Raw genomic sequence first — 13,736 nt, forward strand, 5'->3', positions numbered from 1 at the left:
GGGGCGGGGGTCAGGCACGCAGGTCCTACTCTTGAGCAGGCTATGAGATGGCTCCTGATGGTGGTAGGGATGGCCTCTCCTCCTTCGTGCCTGTGCTGACTTTCCAGACCTTATTTTTGGAGGTGGGAGGCCCCTCCGCTGATCCAGCCCGAGGAGTGACGGCTGCCACCGTAGTGGGCACTGGCCCCTTGGTAGATGCACAGGGAGCACCTGCCCTGCGCCAGCAAGATGGGCAGACATGATGGGCGGGCTTACAGGGGGTGGCTCTTCATATCACAAAACCCATGACAAACAGGGAGGTGAGACTGTAAGCGGGCGTGGCAGAGATGGCAGATGTGAGCTGCAGACAGACACACCAGGGCCCGGACAGACTCCCAAGCTGAGCCCAAATAAAAAGTGTCATGGAAACTTCCAGATGGGAAAGTACCCCCCCCCCCCCCCCCCGCCAACCAGCAGTAAAGAGTCCAGGCTGAGCTGGTGCCCATCAGCACTGTCCTGGGGCACCCCTGCAGGGCCACCAGGATGCCACCTCTGTGCATTCTGGGTGCACAGCTGGGTAGTTGGACTCCCCTTAACCCCAGAGATCCTGGATGGGGCCATGTGGCCCCACCACCAAAGGTGTGGGGTTGAGCAGCTCTCCCTGTGTGTGTAAGGGCAGGTGTGTCCAGTAACAGATGGACAGCAGGCCTGTGGCGGTAAAATGTCGTGGGGAGGTAGATTAGGGGCAAAGCTTGCAAAGGTTCCTTAGGGGACAATAATAAGAAAAAGGACGAAGAAATCCCCTTGAACCTGGAGGCATCCTCGGTCAGGGCCCTTCTGCCGGCTTCCGAGCTCCTCTTGAAGGTTTCAGTGAAGATAACAGGAGAGAAGACCGGGAGCTGCCTGCCTGCCCTGGTCTTTCAGGACGGCCTGCGTGAGCACCTACTGTGTGAGCAGGGCTCAGGCCTGAGGCAGAACAGGAAGCCCGGCTTGGCTGGACCAGGGCTGGGTGAGGGCGCAGGATCCTAGGTCCTGGACCCAGCGTCTGTCCGTGCCCACTGAGGGAAAGTCGTTTGCTCGGGCAGCTGCTTCACGAGGCCTCGAGCAGCCTCTTCTCTCTAGAGAACCTGAGATCCAGGGTTTAGTGTCCTGCGGCAGCGGAGGACGTACCCCATCAGTGCCCGAGGACAGGACTGGTTGGACAGGGGCGTCTCTGCCCACCTGGCACCGTGCCACAGGTCCTCCTGGTGGCCCCCCTCCACCACGCGGGGCTGAGAGAAAGCTGCAGGAAGCAGAAGCCTGCATCTCAACGTCGCTCGGCTCCCCAGGGGCTGGGTTTAGACGCCACCTGTCAGATTCCAAATCAAAATAACACTGTAAGAATGGTTTTCCCTGAAGTTTCTTTTACTAGTATTTGGAAAAAAAAAAAAAAAAAAAAAAAAAAAAGCACCTCCCTGAGTATCAGGAAGCCACAGGGGAGGACAGACAGCGGGACGAGACAGAGGTGCGGGAGGGTGGGGTGTGCTGCCAACCCAGGGCGCACCCTCAGGGGCCAGTGGAGGACGGGGCTTGGTGATGGGAGACTGCTTCCCTGTGACAGCGGTGTGGCTGTTTCTGAACTGCACGGGCCTTCTGGAACATTCCCACATGCTCACTGCTGTCCTTCCGTTGCTTGCAGATGTGTACTTCATCGCCACCTTGTCCTTCCTCTGGAAGGTGTCTGTCATCACCCTGGTCAGCTGTCTCCCCCTCTATGTCCTCAAGTACCTGCGAAGACGGTTCTCTCCTCCCAGCTACTCGAAGCTCACGTCGTAGGCTCGGCACTCGGTGGAGGGGACCTGGCCTCTGGGCTTTCCTGGTGGACAGAGTTCAAGTTCCATTTGTGTCACCGCCACCTGTGGATTTTGCAGTCATCGCTAACATGTGCAGTTTCGGTGTGGCCAGGCTCTGTGCTCTGTGTCGGGACCCAGTCCCAATGCTGAAGAATCAGGAGGGAGGGTCCTGAGGTCCCCAGTGTGCCTGTGGGAGCCCTGTGGCCCTGTAGCCCTGTGGGAGTGAGTGTGAACACATAGCAGCCGGGTGGCTCCGCAGAGAGGCTTCTGCAGGCCCCGGGCAAGCTCCTTATGACTTGAATTTTGTTGTCATGTGATAAAGCTTCTGTCTAGTTGAAGGTGGTAGAAGGCTTTTTTTTTTTTTTTTTTTTTTAAACAGTCCTATCATGTGCACTCTTAAGTCTTTCTCATCTTACAAAGCAGTTTCAGGAAAACATGAAGCTCTTAGTGAGAGTCTGGAAGAAAAAGACAGTGATGTTTGGTGAAAGTTATCCGAACCCGGATTGCATTTGGAAATCCTCCCTGTCCTAAGGCGGCCCCGCCTCAGAGCATCAGGAAAGGTACCCGAGAGGAGGGGAGGGGGCCCTAAATCCAGCCATCACCCTGGATCCAACTCAGCGGTCCCGGCCTCCAGTTAACTTCACCTGCCACCTCGTAAAAGAATCCCAGAGGTGTGATCCTGCTTTGTTAGGAGCTGGTGACAGTTACCAAGCCAGTGGCCATCTGAGGACACCCCCTGACGTTTTCAGCAGAGTTGTTTTAGCAGGAAACGTGCCACTGAACAGCCCCTAAATGTGTCGACAGTGTGATAAGACTCGGCTAATTCTTCAGACAGCGCGGCAGATGTGACTCAGACCCTCTGGGCCCCGAGCGGAAAGGTCAGGGCCCGGGGCTCTTTGCAGCAACCTGTTTCCTGTTAGGAGGAATTATTGTGGGCGGACTGAGCAAGCGAGGCATCTTGCCGTGTCGCCATTCCCGGTGGCAGCCTTCAAAGCCAGGAGCCCCGTGGGAGGAGGCCGGGGCTTGGGATCTGGAATCAGTTCCCCTGCCTGCAGATTTCCAAGGGAACTCGCTGAAAGGCCGCCGGTAGGCAAGACTTCCCCCATCAGGATGGCCGCACGCCGTGTGTTTCTTATAAAGCAGCGGCTGCTGCCTGCGAGGAGCCGTAGTTGGCAAGTGTCCCACGTGGCGGGGAGAGCAAGGCCTTGGGCTCTGACTACAGGACGGTTAAGTCAGTGGGTCAGCAAGAGCTGAGTGTGGTCGTCGTCTCGGATTTGTGACAAATTCTCTATGTGTGCAAACCCTGCAGAGCTTCAGTGCGACACTAAACTGTGTGTGCTTCGGGGATGGAAGTCACAGCCTGCTTGCTGACGCCTGCCACCTACCTGAGGGAACCTGCCTCCGAGAGTTGGGGACACGAGGATCTGAGCTTTGGAGTGCTCTTGACAAGCCCTTGTATTTTGTGATGCCCCTTTAAAACTTCCTAGGGTGGCAGTGAGTTGCAGATTATTGATGTCATTTCTGTTTGTTTTTTCAGATTCTGTAATTTTGCAATATTTCCCCTCTTCGCCGGCCATTTCTGCCAGGGAAAGTCCTTCAGAAAAGATGTCTCGCCTTGCACGAGTGGTTGCTTAGGGAAGGGGTCTTTGTCCAGAAGCCCCAGCAAGCTTGAGCAGGTCCAGCGTGTTCACTGAGTGATTCTGTGTGGTGTCAAAGGTGGAGGAGGAGCGGGGCCCACGTGGGGTCATGCACCTGTAATCCCAGTGACTCTGGAGGCTGAGGCAGAAAGATCGAAAGTTTGAGGTCAGCCTTAGACCCTGTCTCAAAAAAGTAAATAGGGCTGGGGGTGTCGCTCCCTGGTGGAGTGCTTGCCTAGTGGGTGCAAGGCCCTGGTTCCATCTGTGGAGGAGGAGGAAGTGTCGTTCAGTGTTTTTGATCCTATGAACCCGGAATCTTAACTCCATGGCAGGTTTGAGGCCTGAACCAGCGTAACTCCCAGAGGCAGGCGACGGCTCCTGCAGGTAGATCATTGGCACCCCGCTGGAGAACTAGGTATTTCCAGCACACAGGGAATAAAGCTGGTCCCTCTGATTTTTTTTTTTTTCTTAATTCCCAATTTCTAATGAGCGAACACCTGACCCCCGGGAGGAAGGAGGCTCCCGGGAGGCCAGAGGCCACGCCTGGAAGCTGAAGGTGCTGGGCAGCTCCTCCGCGAGCCCCTTGTTCTGCTGTCTCTCCGTGCACTTGGGTGTGGGCAGCTGTGGGCAAGAAGGACTGAACCCCCCAGGGAAGCCGCCATGCTATGGGACCATCCCTCAAGAAGGCAGCCTGCTGATGTCACCCACCAGGGGTCCCTGAGCACCTAAGGATGTGCGCCGCTGGCAGCCCAGGAGACCCAAGGGCAGGCATGGCACAGCCGTGACCTCAGGAATCACACAGAACCCCAGCAGAGCCCGGGTTCTCAGCGGTGGAGGAAGCGAAGGAGACCAGAAGCCAGGAACTTAACTATTTTGTTAGTGTCTCCCAGGTTTGTCAGCCTTGAACACAGGATGCCGTTGGCCTTTCTCTTGGTTCATTGGCCTGGAAAGAATTTCTGTAGAGCACCATTGAACCTTTATCGGACACTTGAGGTCTGAAGGCCTTAGGGCACAGTCTCCACCCCTTGAACACCTCCTTAAAGTAGAAGTCACAGCTCCCTGTGCCCACGGACAGCACTAGCAGGTTCTGCCCCTGTGAGAGCTTCTACTGTGATTTTGTTATGATCGTATCTCCTGATGAGGGTGGAGGGTAGAGTGAGCAGGATGGTTTGGTTCCTCTGCATCTGACAGTTTTTTTTTTTTGGGGGGGGGGCAGTACTAGAGATTGAACTCAGGGGCACTCGGCTGCTGAGCCACCTCCCCAGCCCTATTTTATATTTTATTTAGAGACAGGGTCTCACTGAGTTGCTTAGCGCCTCCCTTTGCTGAGGCTGGCTTTGAACTCATGATCCTCCTGTCTCGGCCTCCCCAGCTGCTGGGATTACAGGCAGGCGCCACCACACCCAGTCTGACAGTTTTGATGCTGATTTGGTCATTAATTCTGCACGTGTGTGGCTAAGGTGCTAGGAGAGTCGGGGATGCTAACTTGAGCTGCTTGGAGAAAGTCCCAGGGAGCATCTTGAAATTGAGACCAATGCCTGCCTCCAGGCTCCCGAGCTGGTTGCTCCCACCCCTGGCAGGATGCTACCCAGCCCCAGGCGAGCTCCCCATTGAGTGAAATCTGTGTGGCACGCATCTTAAATACCATCGTATTTAATCTACCAAATCTACCAAGGTTTCCTCAGTTTATTCTCTGATGAAATTATAGGTCGTACTGACAGTACTTTCTGATGTAATTTGAATTTTGTGCTCACTGGAAATTGACGTGTTAATGCCTTTTCCCCTCCAGACTTTTGTTTTTCCACTTGGTCTTATTTTTGCCCGGGGGAGGGGCATGCCCACATGCCTTCAGGGCAGCGTTTTAAACTTTTGCCAAAACTTCATACGGATCTGCACATTCTCCTGCTCCCTTCTATTGAAAGCAAACACCCGTCGGCCGTTATTATCTTTAATCTTGTGTGTGTTTGAGATTGTGTGTGTGTCTGTGGTGTCATCTCAAGCTTTTTGAAGACTGTATGGTTTTTATTGCGTTAAAACTCCATCGCTCCCAGCTCTGTTCCTGTTTTAAAAATAGACCGGGAGCTTTGTAAATACAACTCGTTTTATTTCTCCTTCCTTTTAATGTAAAGCTTTTTGTTGTTTATGTGTACCTGAAAATATCTTCATTAATTCTGTTCATTTCCCCTGGGGAAACAATGAACTGTGTATTGGAATGGACCCGAGGTCGCTCCTCAACATGGAGCCCAGAGCCTCTCGACTACAGCAGCTCCTCCCGCGGGGTCGGAGCGCCGCGGTAGACAGAGCTGGCCTGGGTGGGGAAGGTGGTGTTTGTGGTTAAGGTGGGGGGTGTGTTTGCAAATGAAATCATGGCCAATGGATCCCTTTGTTATCCCGGGTGAACACAGCCGTGTCCGGGTCAGGGTCCCTCCCTAGATCTCTCTGTGTCACCCTCGTTGCCGTGCTCACCAGGACAGGACAGCGTCATGATGGAGGACAAGCCCTGCGCAGATGCTTTAATTGACGGAGGGTCCATCCAGTTGATTCGGATTCTCGGCTCGGTGAGGACACATGTGTTTCCGAGCGGATCCATTCATTGTGTGCCAGTGTGGCCTATTGCTGTTGCCCAATAAAGCTTGTGTACTTCCTGCCTTTGGGGATCGTTTTAATTTGTATGGAATCATGAATTCTGGTGATGGAACAAGAACTTTCTATAAAGCTCCCACTGTGTGTTTATCTTGTGGTGCATTAACAGGTCCAGAACTTTTTCCCAGTTACATTTCAAATTCGGGGGGGGGGGGGGAAAGGAACCCAAATCAATGCATGGTGTTACCCTGGTCCTTCCCAGATGTGTCAGAAATTCAGAGTGGTTCGTGTAAAATGGGAAAAGAGAAAAACAGAGATCAGATAGTATTTACCCACACAGCGCTTGATGACGATGAAGTCTTTATTTTTAAATCAAGGGATGGAAGGTTTAAGAATGTGGTCACTTTCTTTTTGGGCAAAGGAGGTTTGGAGGCTGGTGCATAAGAAGCAAGGAGGACCGTGCTTTGTTAACCTAACCCAGTGACCTCAGCCAGGGGTGATTTTGTCGCTCATATGAAATCCATAGACACCTGAGTTTGTTGGGAGGTGAGGAAGGGTGCCACTAGCCACTGGTGGGTGGAGGTCCATGGTGCCACTGGACACCCTGCAGAGCCCAGGGCATCTCTCCTGTCAGACTTACCCCACCCAAAGTGTCCATGGTGCCAAGGTTGAGGACCCTCATTTCCTGGGCATGCATCAATTTCGCCGTTGGTCCCTTAATTTGTAAAGGGGCCCCATGGTGTCAGTGCATCTCTCTGGAAGCAAATTCCGCATTAGGCTGGCCAAGGGCTGCCATTAGGGTAAGGCTGCTCACTTCTCATAGGTTCATTGGAAAGGACCATTCTGCGTTAATTGATTAGAAAAAGAATCATAATTTTGCCCATTTCTATTCACATTGGCTTCCCTGGACAGAGGGGACCTCGCGCGCTCTCAAGGTGGAGACCCCCAGTACTTTTCCTGACACGTGCGCTGTCAGCGTGCTCCGGGGACTGCGCATTGGCCCTCAGTGAAATTCCATTCCCCGGCCGGCGCTGCGCGTCCCTGCCGCCAGGGGGCGCCCGAGGCTAGGGAGAGCCGCGGTCCCTTCTGCTGCCTGCGCCCTGGGTTTCCACTGAAGCTTTGGTGGCTTTGGAATTGATTTCATGGCCAGCGGCCCCGTTAGAAACAGACATCTCTTTTCATGTTGTTGACCAGAATATTTTGCTGGGCTTGGTTAAAAAAAAAAAGTGTTGGGAGAGTGAGAGATGAATATTTATTGGATCTTGGATATTTGCATTTTTGAATAATTGGCAACTGGACTCCCTGTAACGAGGTTTAGAGACGAAATGTTCCGACGCCCCGCGCACTGGGGCTGTTTTTGTTATGAAACTTCTCAGGGTGACACGAAGCCCTGCGGTATTTGCAAGGAGGCTGGTGCATGATGGATTTGCTCACCTCAAAATAGAACTGCAGCCGGGGCAGACTTTCCAGAAGTCGGAATACAGTAACAGAATTCATCCAGGACTCGCTAATTTCCTACTTGAAATGGGTTACATAACCGCGCGGCCGCCTTCGCGCCTCTCAGGACGCCCGGCCAGTGATGGATGGTGAAATCGATCATAAAAAGCTAGAAATAGCTCCGCCACACTCTGGGAAAACGATGAGTTCTTTTTTTTTTTTTTTTTTTTTTTCTGATACCTCCTCCTTTTTATTTTTTCACCCAAACATTGCATAATGTTAAAAAAAAAAAAAAAAAAAGTCAGCTCTTTCCGTGGGGCGTTGATTTCATTCTCCATGTGGCTGTGGTCGGAGGGGTAACTCAAGCGCTCGGGGGCTGGCGGATTTTTGGAGGATCACGCATTCCCAGATCAGTTTTCACCCAGAGCCTGAGCAGGGAAATCGCATCTGATCCCGGGGTTCTCTGCCTCCCCCGCCCGCTTCTGTGGGTGAGACCTCTGCACCACAGCGTCTCCCCAAAGGTCGGGGATTGGGGGGAGCGCCAGGGCGAAGCCACCCTCCACTTTCCTGTTGAGGCTTTGACTGGGAGACTGTTCCCCCTACATTTTGGGGTAACTGAGTCACGGCATGAAGTCACTGGCCCCATGACCCACGCTTGGTGACAAGCCAGGTCTCCCTTCTTAGAATTCAGTCTGCAGATTCTGTTTGCTTATCCTAGGAACTCGCTGTTCTCAGCCTCTGTCGTCCATTTTCAAGAGATTTAGGAGAAATAAACGTTTTCTTTTATTAGGACAGATAAACCCATGAATATTTTTCCTTTGAGAAAGATCGCAGAGACCAGGGACACATGGGATGTACTGACGTTTTTATCCGTCTGTTCACAAAATATTTACTGAGAGCCTGCTTGAAGTTGGGCACTGATGTGTGGGCTGGGGGCCTGGCAGAGGACAAGACACAAAACCTGCCCTCACGGTGATTGTATCTGTCTACATGTGACAGGGGACAGCAAGCAAACAGACAGACGCAGCATCAGGACATGAGCCCTTGAGGGTGAGAACCGGGTAAGAATCCGGGTGGAGAAAGTGAGGGGAGTCAGAGAAGGGCCCTGTGCAAGGGCCAGAGCAGCAGAGGCCTGCAGGATGAGGAGCACTGACCCATGGGACACCATGAACGGGCATTCAGGCAGTGGTGTGTGTAAAAGCCCTGGGGCAGGAGGGCTGGGCACAGGGCTGGAGCTTTGAGACCAAGAGGGAGTCGAGGAGGTGAGGTAGGGACAGGTAGGGCCTGCAGACTTTGGCACTGGGTTAAGGAGTTCTGTTGATCAGGGACCCATCCTGACGGTCTCATATCACATCAGTGTCACACAGACTCCAGTGAAATCCCCTCCACTGGAACCTGCCTGCGCCCATGCCCAGTATTTCAGCATGATTTTATTGGCATGGACCATGTTGACTGTTAAAGGAGAAGAAGCCAATCTTTGGATGAAATTTCTTCTTGCTTTACCAGCAAATAATACCAGCCTGTAGCCTGGAGTGCCACGGGCAGAGAACAGTCTAGAGTCCTGGAAAAGAAGCCACAGGGAGCAGCCCCCTAGGATTGGCAGGTAGGTCTGGAGGAAGAATAGGTCAAGGAAAAAGGATCTTGGTGGCCGGATCTGTGGTGCCTCCCAAAGATGCCCACCCGGGTCAAGTTTCGAGGCTGATGCGTTTTGCAGTCGGAAACTCTGGAGCCCGGGCTGCGTTCAGATCCCTCCCGAAGAAAGAGAGTAACAAGAACAGGCTGTGGAAAAGAATGCAGTTAGTGTCTTAAAGATGGGCAAATATTCATTCTCATTTGTCCTTTTATGCGAAACAGATTTTTAAAAAGGCAATCTGAGTAGCTAATGACAACCAGAGCCCTGCTGATGCGGGGGGCGGGGGTCGGCGGCTGAACGAGGCCCCAACAGCTAATCAGGCCCAACGAGAGGTGAGTTGATCAGCCTGGAAATTGCCCAGGCATTCTTCAAAGACGTGGCCAGTAATTAGGGTTTAGGATGCTGCTCTTTATGCACATAACTTAGCATAATTTTATTAGGCAGCTCATCACCACCAGAATTTGAGGAAATCAGGCCAAAGAACATTCTGGAGCTGGGCTGCCGTCTGTGGATGGGGAGACTTTTGCTCTGCCATGGCCCCCTGGGCTGGAAGAAGACACCAGGCAATGGCAGTGCTACCTTTCTTCCTGGTCCTGATGGAGCGGGAGTGGGAATGGAGGCGAGGTCACGTTGGGGGGACGTGCTGGAGTTGGGGTGGGCAGCCTGGGTGGCGTGTCGGTGGCCCAGGTAAGACGGGGATAGACTTGGCTTGGGTGCCAGTTCCCCCACTCACTAGCTGGGGACGTGGGGCCAATTCCTTAAAGTCTCTGAGCTTCTGAGGATCAGCAACGAGGCAGTGCTTGGAGAAATGGCCGCAGCTCCTCTACTGGAGGCCTCTGAGCCGAGGGAGGTGGTGGATGAACAGGCACCGTCTCTCCCAAGCTCAGAAGTCCTTCAAAATGGGTTCACGGCCTGTTTTCCCCAAATGCTGCTCAGGGTTCTCAGAGGATTCGGAAGCTTGAGTGGGGAGGCAGCAGCCTGCTGTCCTGGGTCCTGAGGTCCTGTCCGTGCGCCCACATGGAGGTGGCCCTGCCTCTGAGGTGCCAGGAGACCCCACCTGGAGCACACACCCCTCGGGGGCTGGGAGGACGCGTAGCCACAGGAGCGAGCAGAGGGCGCCCGCCCCAGAGCCCACGCGCCCAGTTGAGGGAGGGAGGATGCAGGCGACAGTAGGATTGGCAGATCGTTGGGAGCTTTTTAAAAAATATATATTTTAAATATTTGTTAATAGAGCCGAAGGCAGAATTTTCTTGAGTTTAACAAAATAAACCCCAGAGCTCGAGGGGAGAGGGGAGGAGGCGGCCCAAGCTCACCTGGCCAAGAGGGGGCTTCACTCCTGGCTCCTGCTCCTGCAGGTCTGAGGGACACCGTGCGTGGGAGCCGCTGGCTTCCAGGGTCCGCCGTAGCCCGCCCAGGACCGGTCCGCGGTTAGGGCTCAGCAAACCTTTGGACAGTTGAGCATTTCTTTGTTTTGTTTTTAAAGTTCTGGTGAAATACTCATAATGAAATGCACTGTGTTCAGTGGCTGCGAGCCATTGAGTAGGAGCAGGTTCTGGAAGACTTGGGAACCTGACCGGAGTGGGTCCTGCCCTCCGTGGCATCTCACCTTGGAGAGCGCTGTCCACCAGCAGCCCGGAGGCTGGGGCAGACGGGATGACAATAAGAGAAGCTGGTCGAGACAGGCCTCCAGAGCAGTGTAAGATGTCCCAAAGAGGCAAATCCACAGAGGCAGAAAGTAAAAGGGTGATTGTCGAGGGCTATGGGGATATAGAGAGGCCAGGGACTGCTGATGGGTTCCCATTATTTCAGCATGACTTTCTGGGGTGATAAAAATGTTCTAAAATTTTATTGTGGTGGTTGTGCAACACTGAACTTCCTAAAAGCTGTTGAATTATGTACTTTAAATGGGTGGGTTTTATCATATGTCACTTATATCTCAACAGCTATCTATAAAACCCTGCAAACTAATTTTCAGAGTGGCTGTACCAGTTCTGCCTTCTACCCCATGTGTGTGGTGGACTTCCAGAGGTGCCACATTCTTGTCTGCACTTGGTATTGTCCACAACTTACTTTAGCCACACTCACAGGTGAGCAGAGGCAGCTCTCCACGGGTGTAAGTTGCGTTTCCTTAGTGGTTAATAAGATCGCCCATCTCCTCCTGTGCTCCTTTGCCACCCTCTGGAAATAGCACATCTTCGTAAGTGAACTGTTTATGTCTTTCACACATTTTTTGGGGAGAGGGGCATTTACAGGGGATTGAATTCAGGGGCACTAGACCGCCAAGCCGCATCCATATTTTGCATTTTATTTAGAGACAGGGTCTCACTGAGTGGATTAGCGCCTCCCTGTTGCTGAGGCTGGCTTTGAACTTGCGATCCTCCTGCCTCAGCCTCCTGAGCTGCTGGGATGACAGGTGTGCGCCACGGTGCCGGGTTCTTTTGCAGGTTGTTTCCTTACTGTCGAGTTTTGAGAGTTCCACCTATTGGAGATCCAGGTACATTGTTACATGTGGGATTTGCAAGATGTCCCCTCCCACAGCTTCCCTTTTCCTTCCCTTTATTGTCCTTATTTTGAGTCCTGCAGGGCTGGATGGGTGCGTTTGCACCTGCTCACCTCCTAGTCTGGTTTCTGGGGCCGGCTCAGCGGCGCCGTGTGCCCAGTGCTTTCCCGACAGCATCTTTCCTTGTCTTTCCTATCAGCTACTTTGAGGCTGGTGACCTGCTCAAGGTCACACAACTTGCAGGTGATGGTGGAGCCGGCCTGGGCCTGGCTGTGGCCAGGCAGCTGCCTCCTCTGCACCACAGTCTGCCTTCTGTCTGACTCCCCTCATTCCTGGGACCGTCCTCCCTCCAGCCCTGACCTACATCCCGGGGAATTGCCACACTCTCTGGCCGCTGTCACTGTGGCTGTTCCCACCTTCTAATTATGAGCAGAGCCAGCTCAGGATGGGTACAAGCCTCACACCATGAGTCACTGCGGGGATGTCGTCACCCTGGGGAAGAGAGTCCCAGAGCTGTCTGGAGGCACCATTGACGTCTATCACATATGCATTTATACTGCACCTACTGGGTGCCAGGCAGCTTCTCGGTGCTGGGCATGTGTGGGCCTTAGCGTTTGGGGGCCCCACTCTCAAGGGCGAAGTGAGCATCTGACCTAGGGGGAGGAAAGCCCCTTCAAGCCTGCTCCAGTGTGCCCTCAGAGAGGCCGTTCTGACCCCTCTGGTGTGGCAGCCGTGCCCACCTCAGCCCCTCAGCCAGTCTTGTTCACAAAATTGTAAACTCTGCAGGGCTTTATATGCAATTCTGGGTGCCTGGGAAAAGGGGGCACGTAATGGGTATGCAATACATGTGAAATAAATAAATGAAGACAGTCAAGAAGGTGATTGATTGCACTGTGAAATAAGTCTATGTGCAATTAAATCAGGGTGCCTCCGGAGAGACTGGCCAGAGCTGGGTTAGGGGAATGTGTGAGGCTAGTTTAGACTTGGCACTCATGGACAGTATCCTTCAGGAAGTGGCTTTTGAGTTGGAATCTGCAAGATGAGAGAAGCTAGAGTTTATAGATGTCAGGAAAGTGTTCCAGGCAAAGGAAATAGCACATGCAAGTGTCCTGTGGCAGAAGAGTTCACAGCATCCAGGAACAGAAACTAGAGCAAAGGCAGCTGGTGCTGATGAGTGTCATGGGGTGGGCCTAATAGGAAGGCATCTGTTCAGCCCCTAAGCCTGCCCTCACCATGCCAGGCAGCTGACCTCTGACCTTTGGAGGTAAGCATGGAGAGTGGACCCACTGTGCCCCATGTGGATTCCCAGAGCCAGAGATGTCATGGATGGGCTCTTTTCCCAGACCACACTGCTTGCCCAAGTACAACTGGTTTCCTTCTCCAAGTCCAGGGCTGTGGCTTTTGGTGGCTGGCTCAATCCATGAGAAAGGCTTTGATTCTCAAGAGAATCTCCATGGCCCCAGGAAACGCCTCTCAAAGACAAGACTTCTGAGCACTGCGGTCTCTCTAAAGGGGGAGCGCACGGGGCTCTTCCACCCGCATCGTCTGAGTTCTCGCTGGATCCTTGAGGCTGAGTAGCTTTAAACTCAACGGACGGACGGACAGTCAAGGAGCACAGGAAGCACTGACATCCTAGACCTGGCAACTTTTTAGCTATGAAATAAGGATAAACATTGCCGCTCTGGGCCTCGGACCTTTCGCCTGTACAGTGTGTGTGTGTGTGTGTGTGTGTGTGCGCGCGCGCGCTCTCACTCGCTCCTTGGATAACAGCTGCTGCTGGGAGCTGCCGTGTGGCGTGCAGGGCTGGGACCCCCTCGTATCCCTTAGGGCCCTGGTTGCATGCAGCAGAAATAGGGGTTGGGTGTTTACTGCCAGGATGCGGAGTGGCCGCAGACTGGAACTGATGGGAACAAGGACACGCTGGAGATGCAGGTAGCAGAAAGCACTCCTGGAACTGGGTCCCTGCAGTTTGTTTGGCCCCTGCGGCTCCTTTGTCCCCTTACCCCTACCCCATCACCCCACCTTGCCTCACTCAAGAGTCAGCTTCCTAGTGTGAGAGCCTGGTGGGCGGAGCTTGGGTCACAGGGCGGGGCGTTTTTGCTGACAGCTCTCTAAGACTGGAGAAGAGGGCGTGC

The 13,736-nt window shown here is 53.4% G+C and overlaps 1 protein-coding gene across 1 annotated transcript in view; it reads left to right on the forward strand.

Moving 5' to 3' along the window:
* Positions 1 to 6,097, forward strand: part of Atp9a (ATPase phospholipid transporting 9A (putative)) — a 121,051-nt gene extending 114,954 nt beyond the window's left edge. The window contains exon 28 of the mRNA XM_027946392.2: positions 1,658 to 6,097. Within this exon, the coding sequence (XP_027802193.2) occupies positions 1,658 to 1,794 (137 nt within the window). The 3' untranslated portion in view covers positions 1,795 to 6,097. The remainder of the gene's footprint in view (positions 1 to 1,657) is intronic.
* Positions 6,098 to 13,736: the final 7,639 nt, after the last annotated feature.

Source organism: Marmota flaviventris, chromosome 2 (assembly GCF_047511675.1).
Source record: "Marmota flaviventris isolate mMarFla1 chromosome 2, mMarFla1.hap1, whole genome shotgun sequence".
In the NCBI taxonomy this organism is placed as follows: Eukaryota; Metazoa; Chordata; class Mammalia; order Rodentia; family Sciuridae; genus Marmota; species Marmota flaviventris.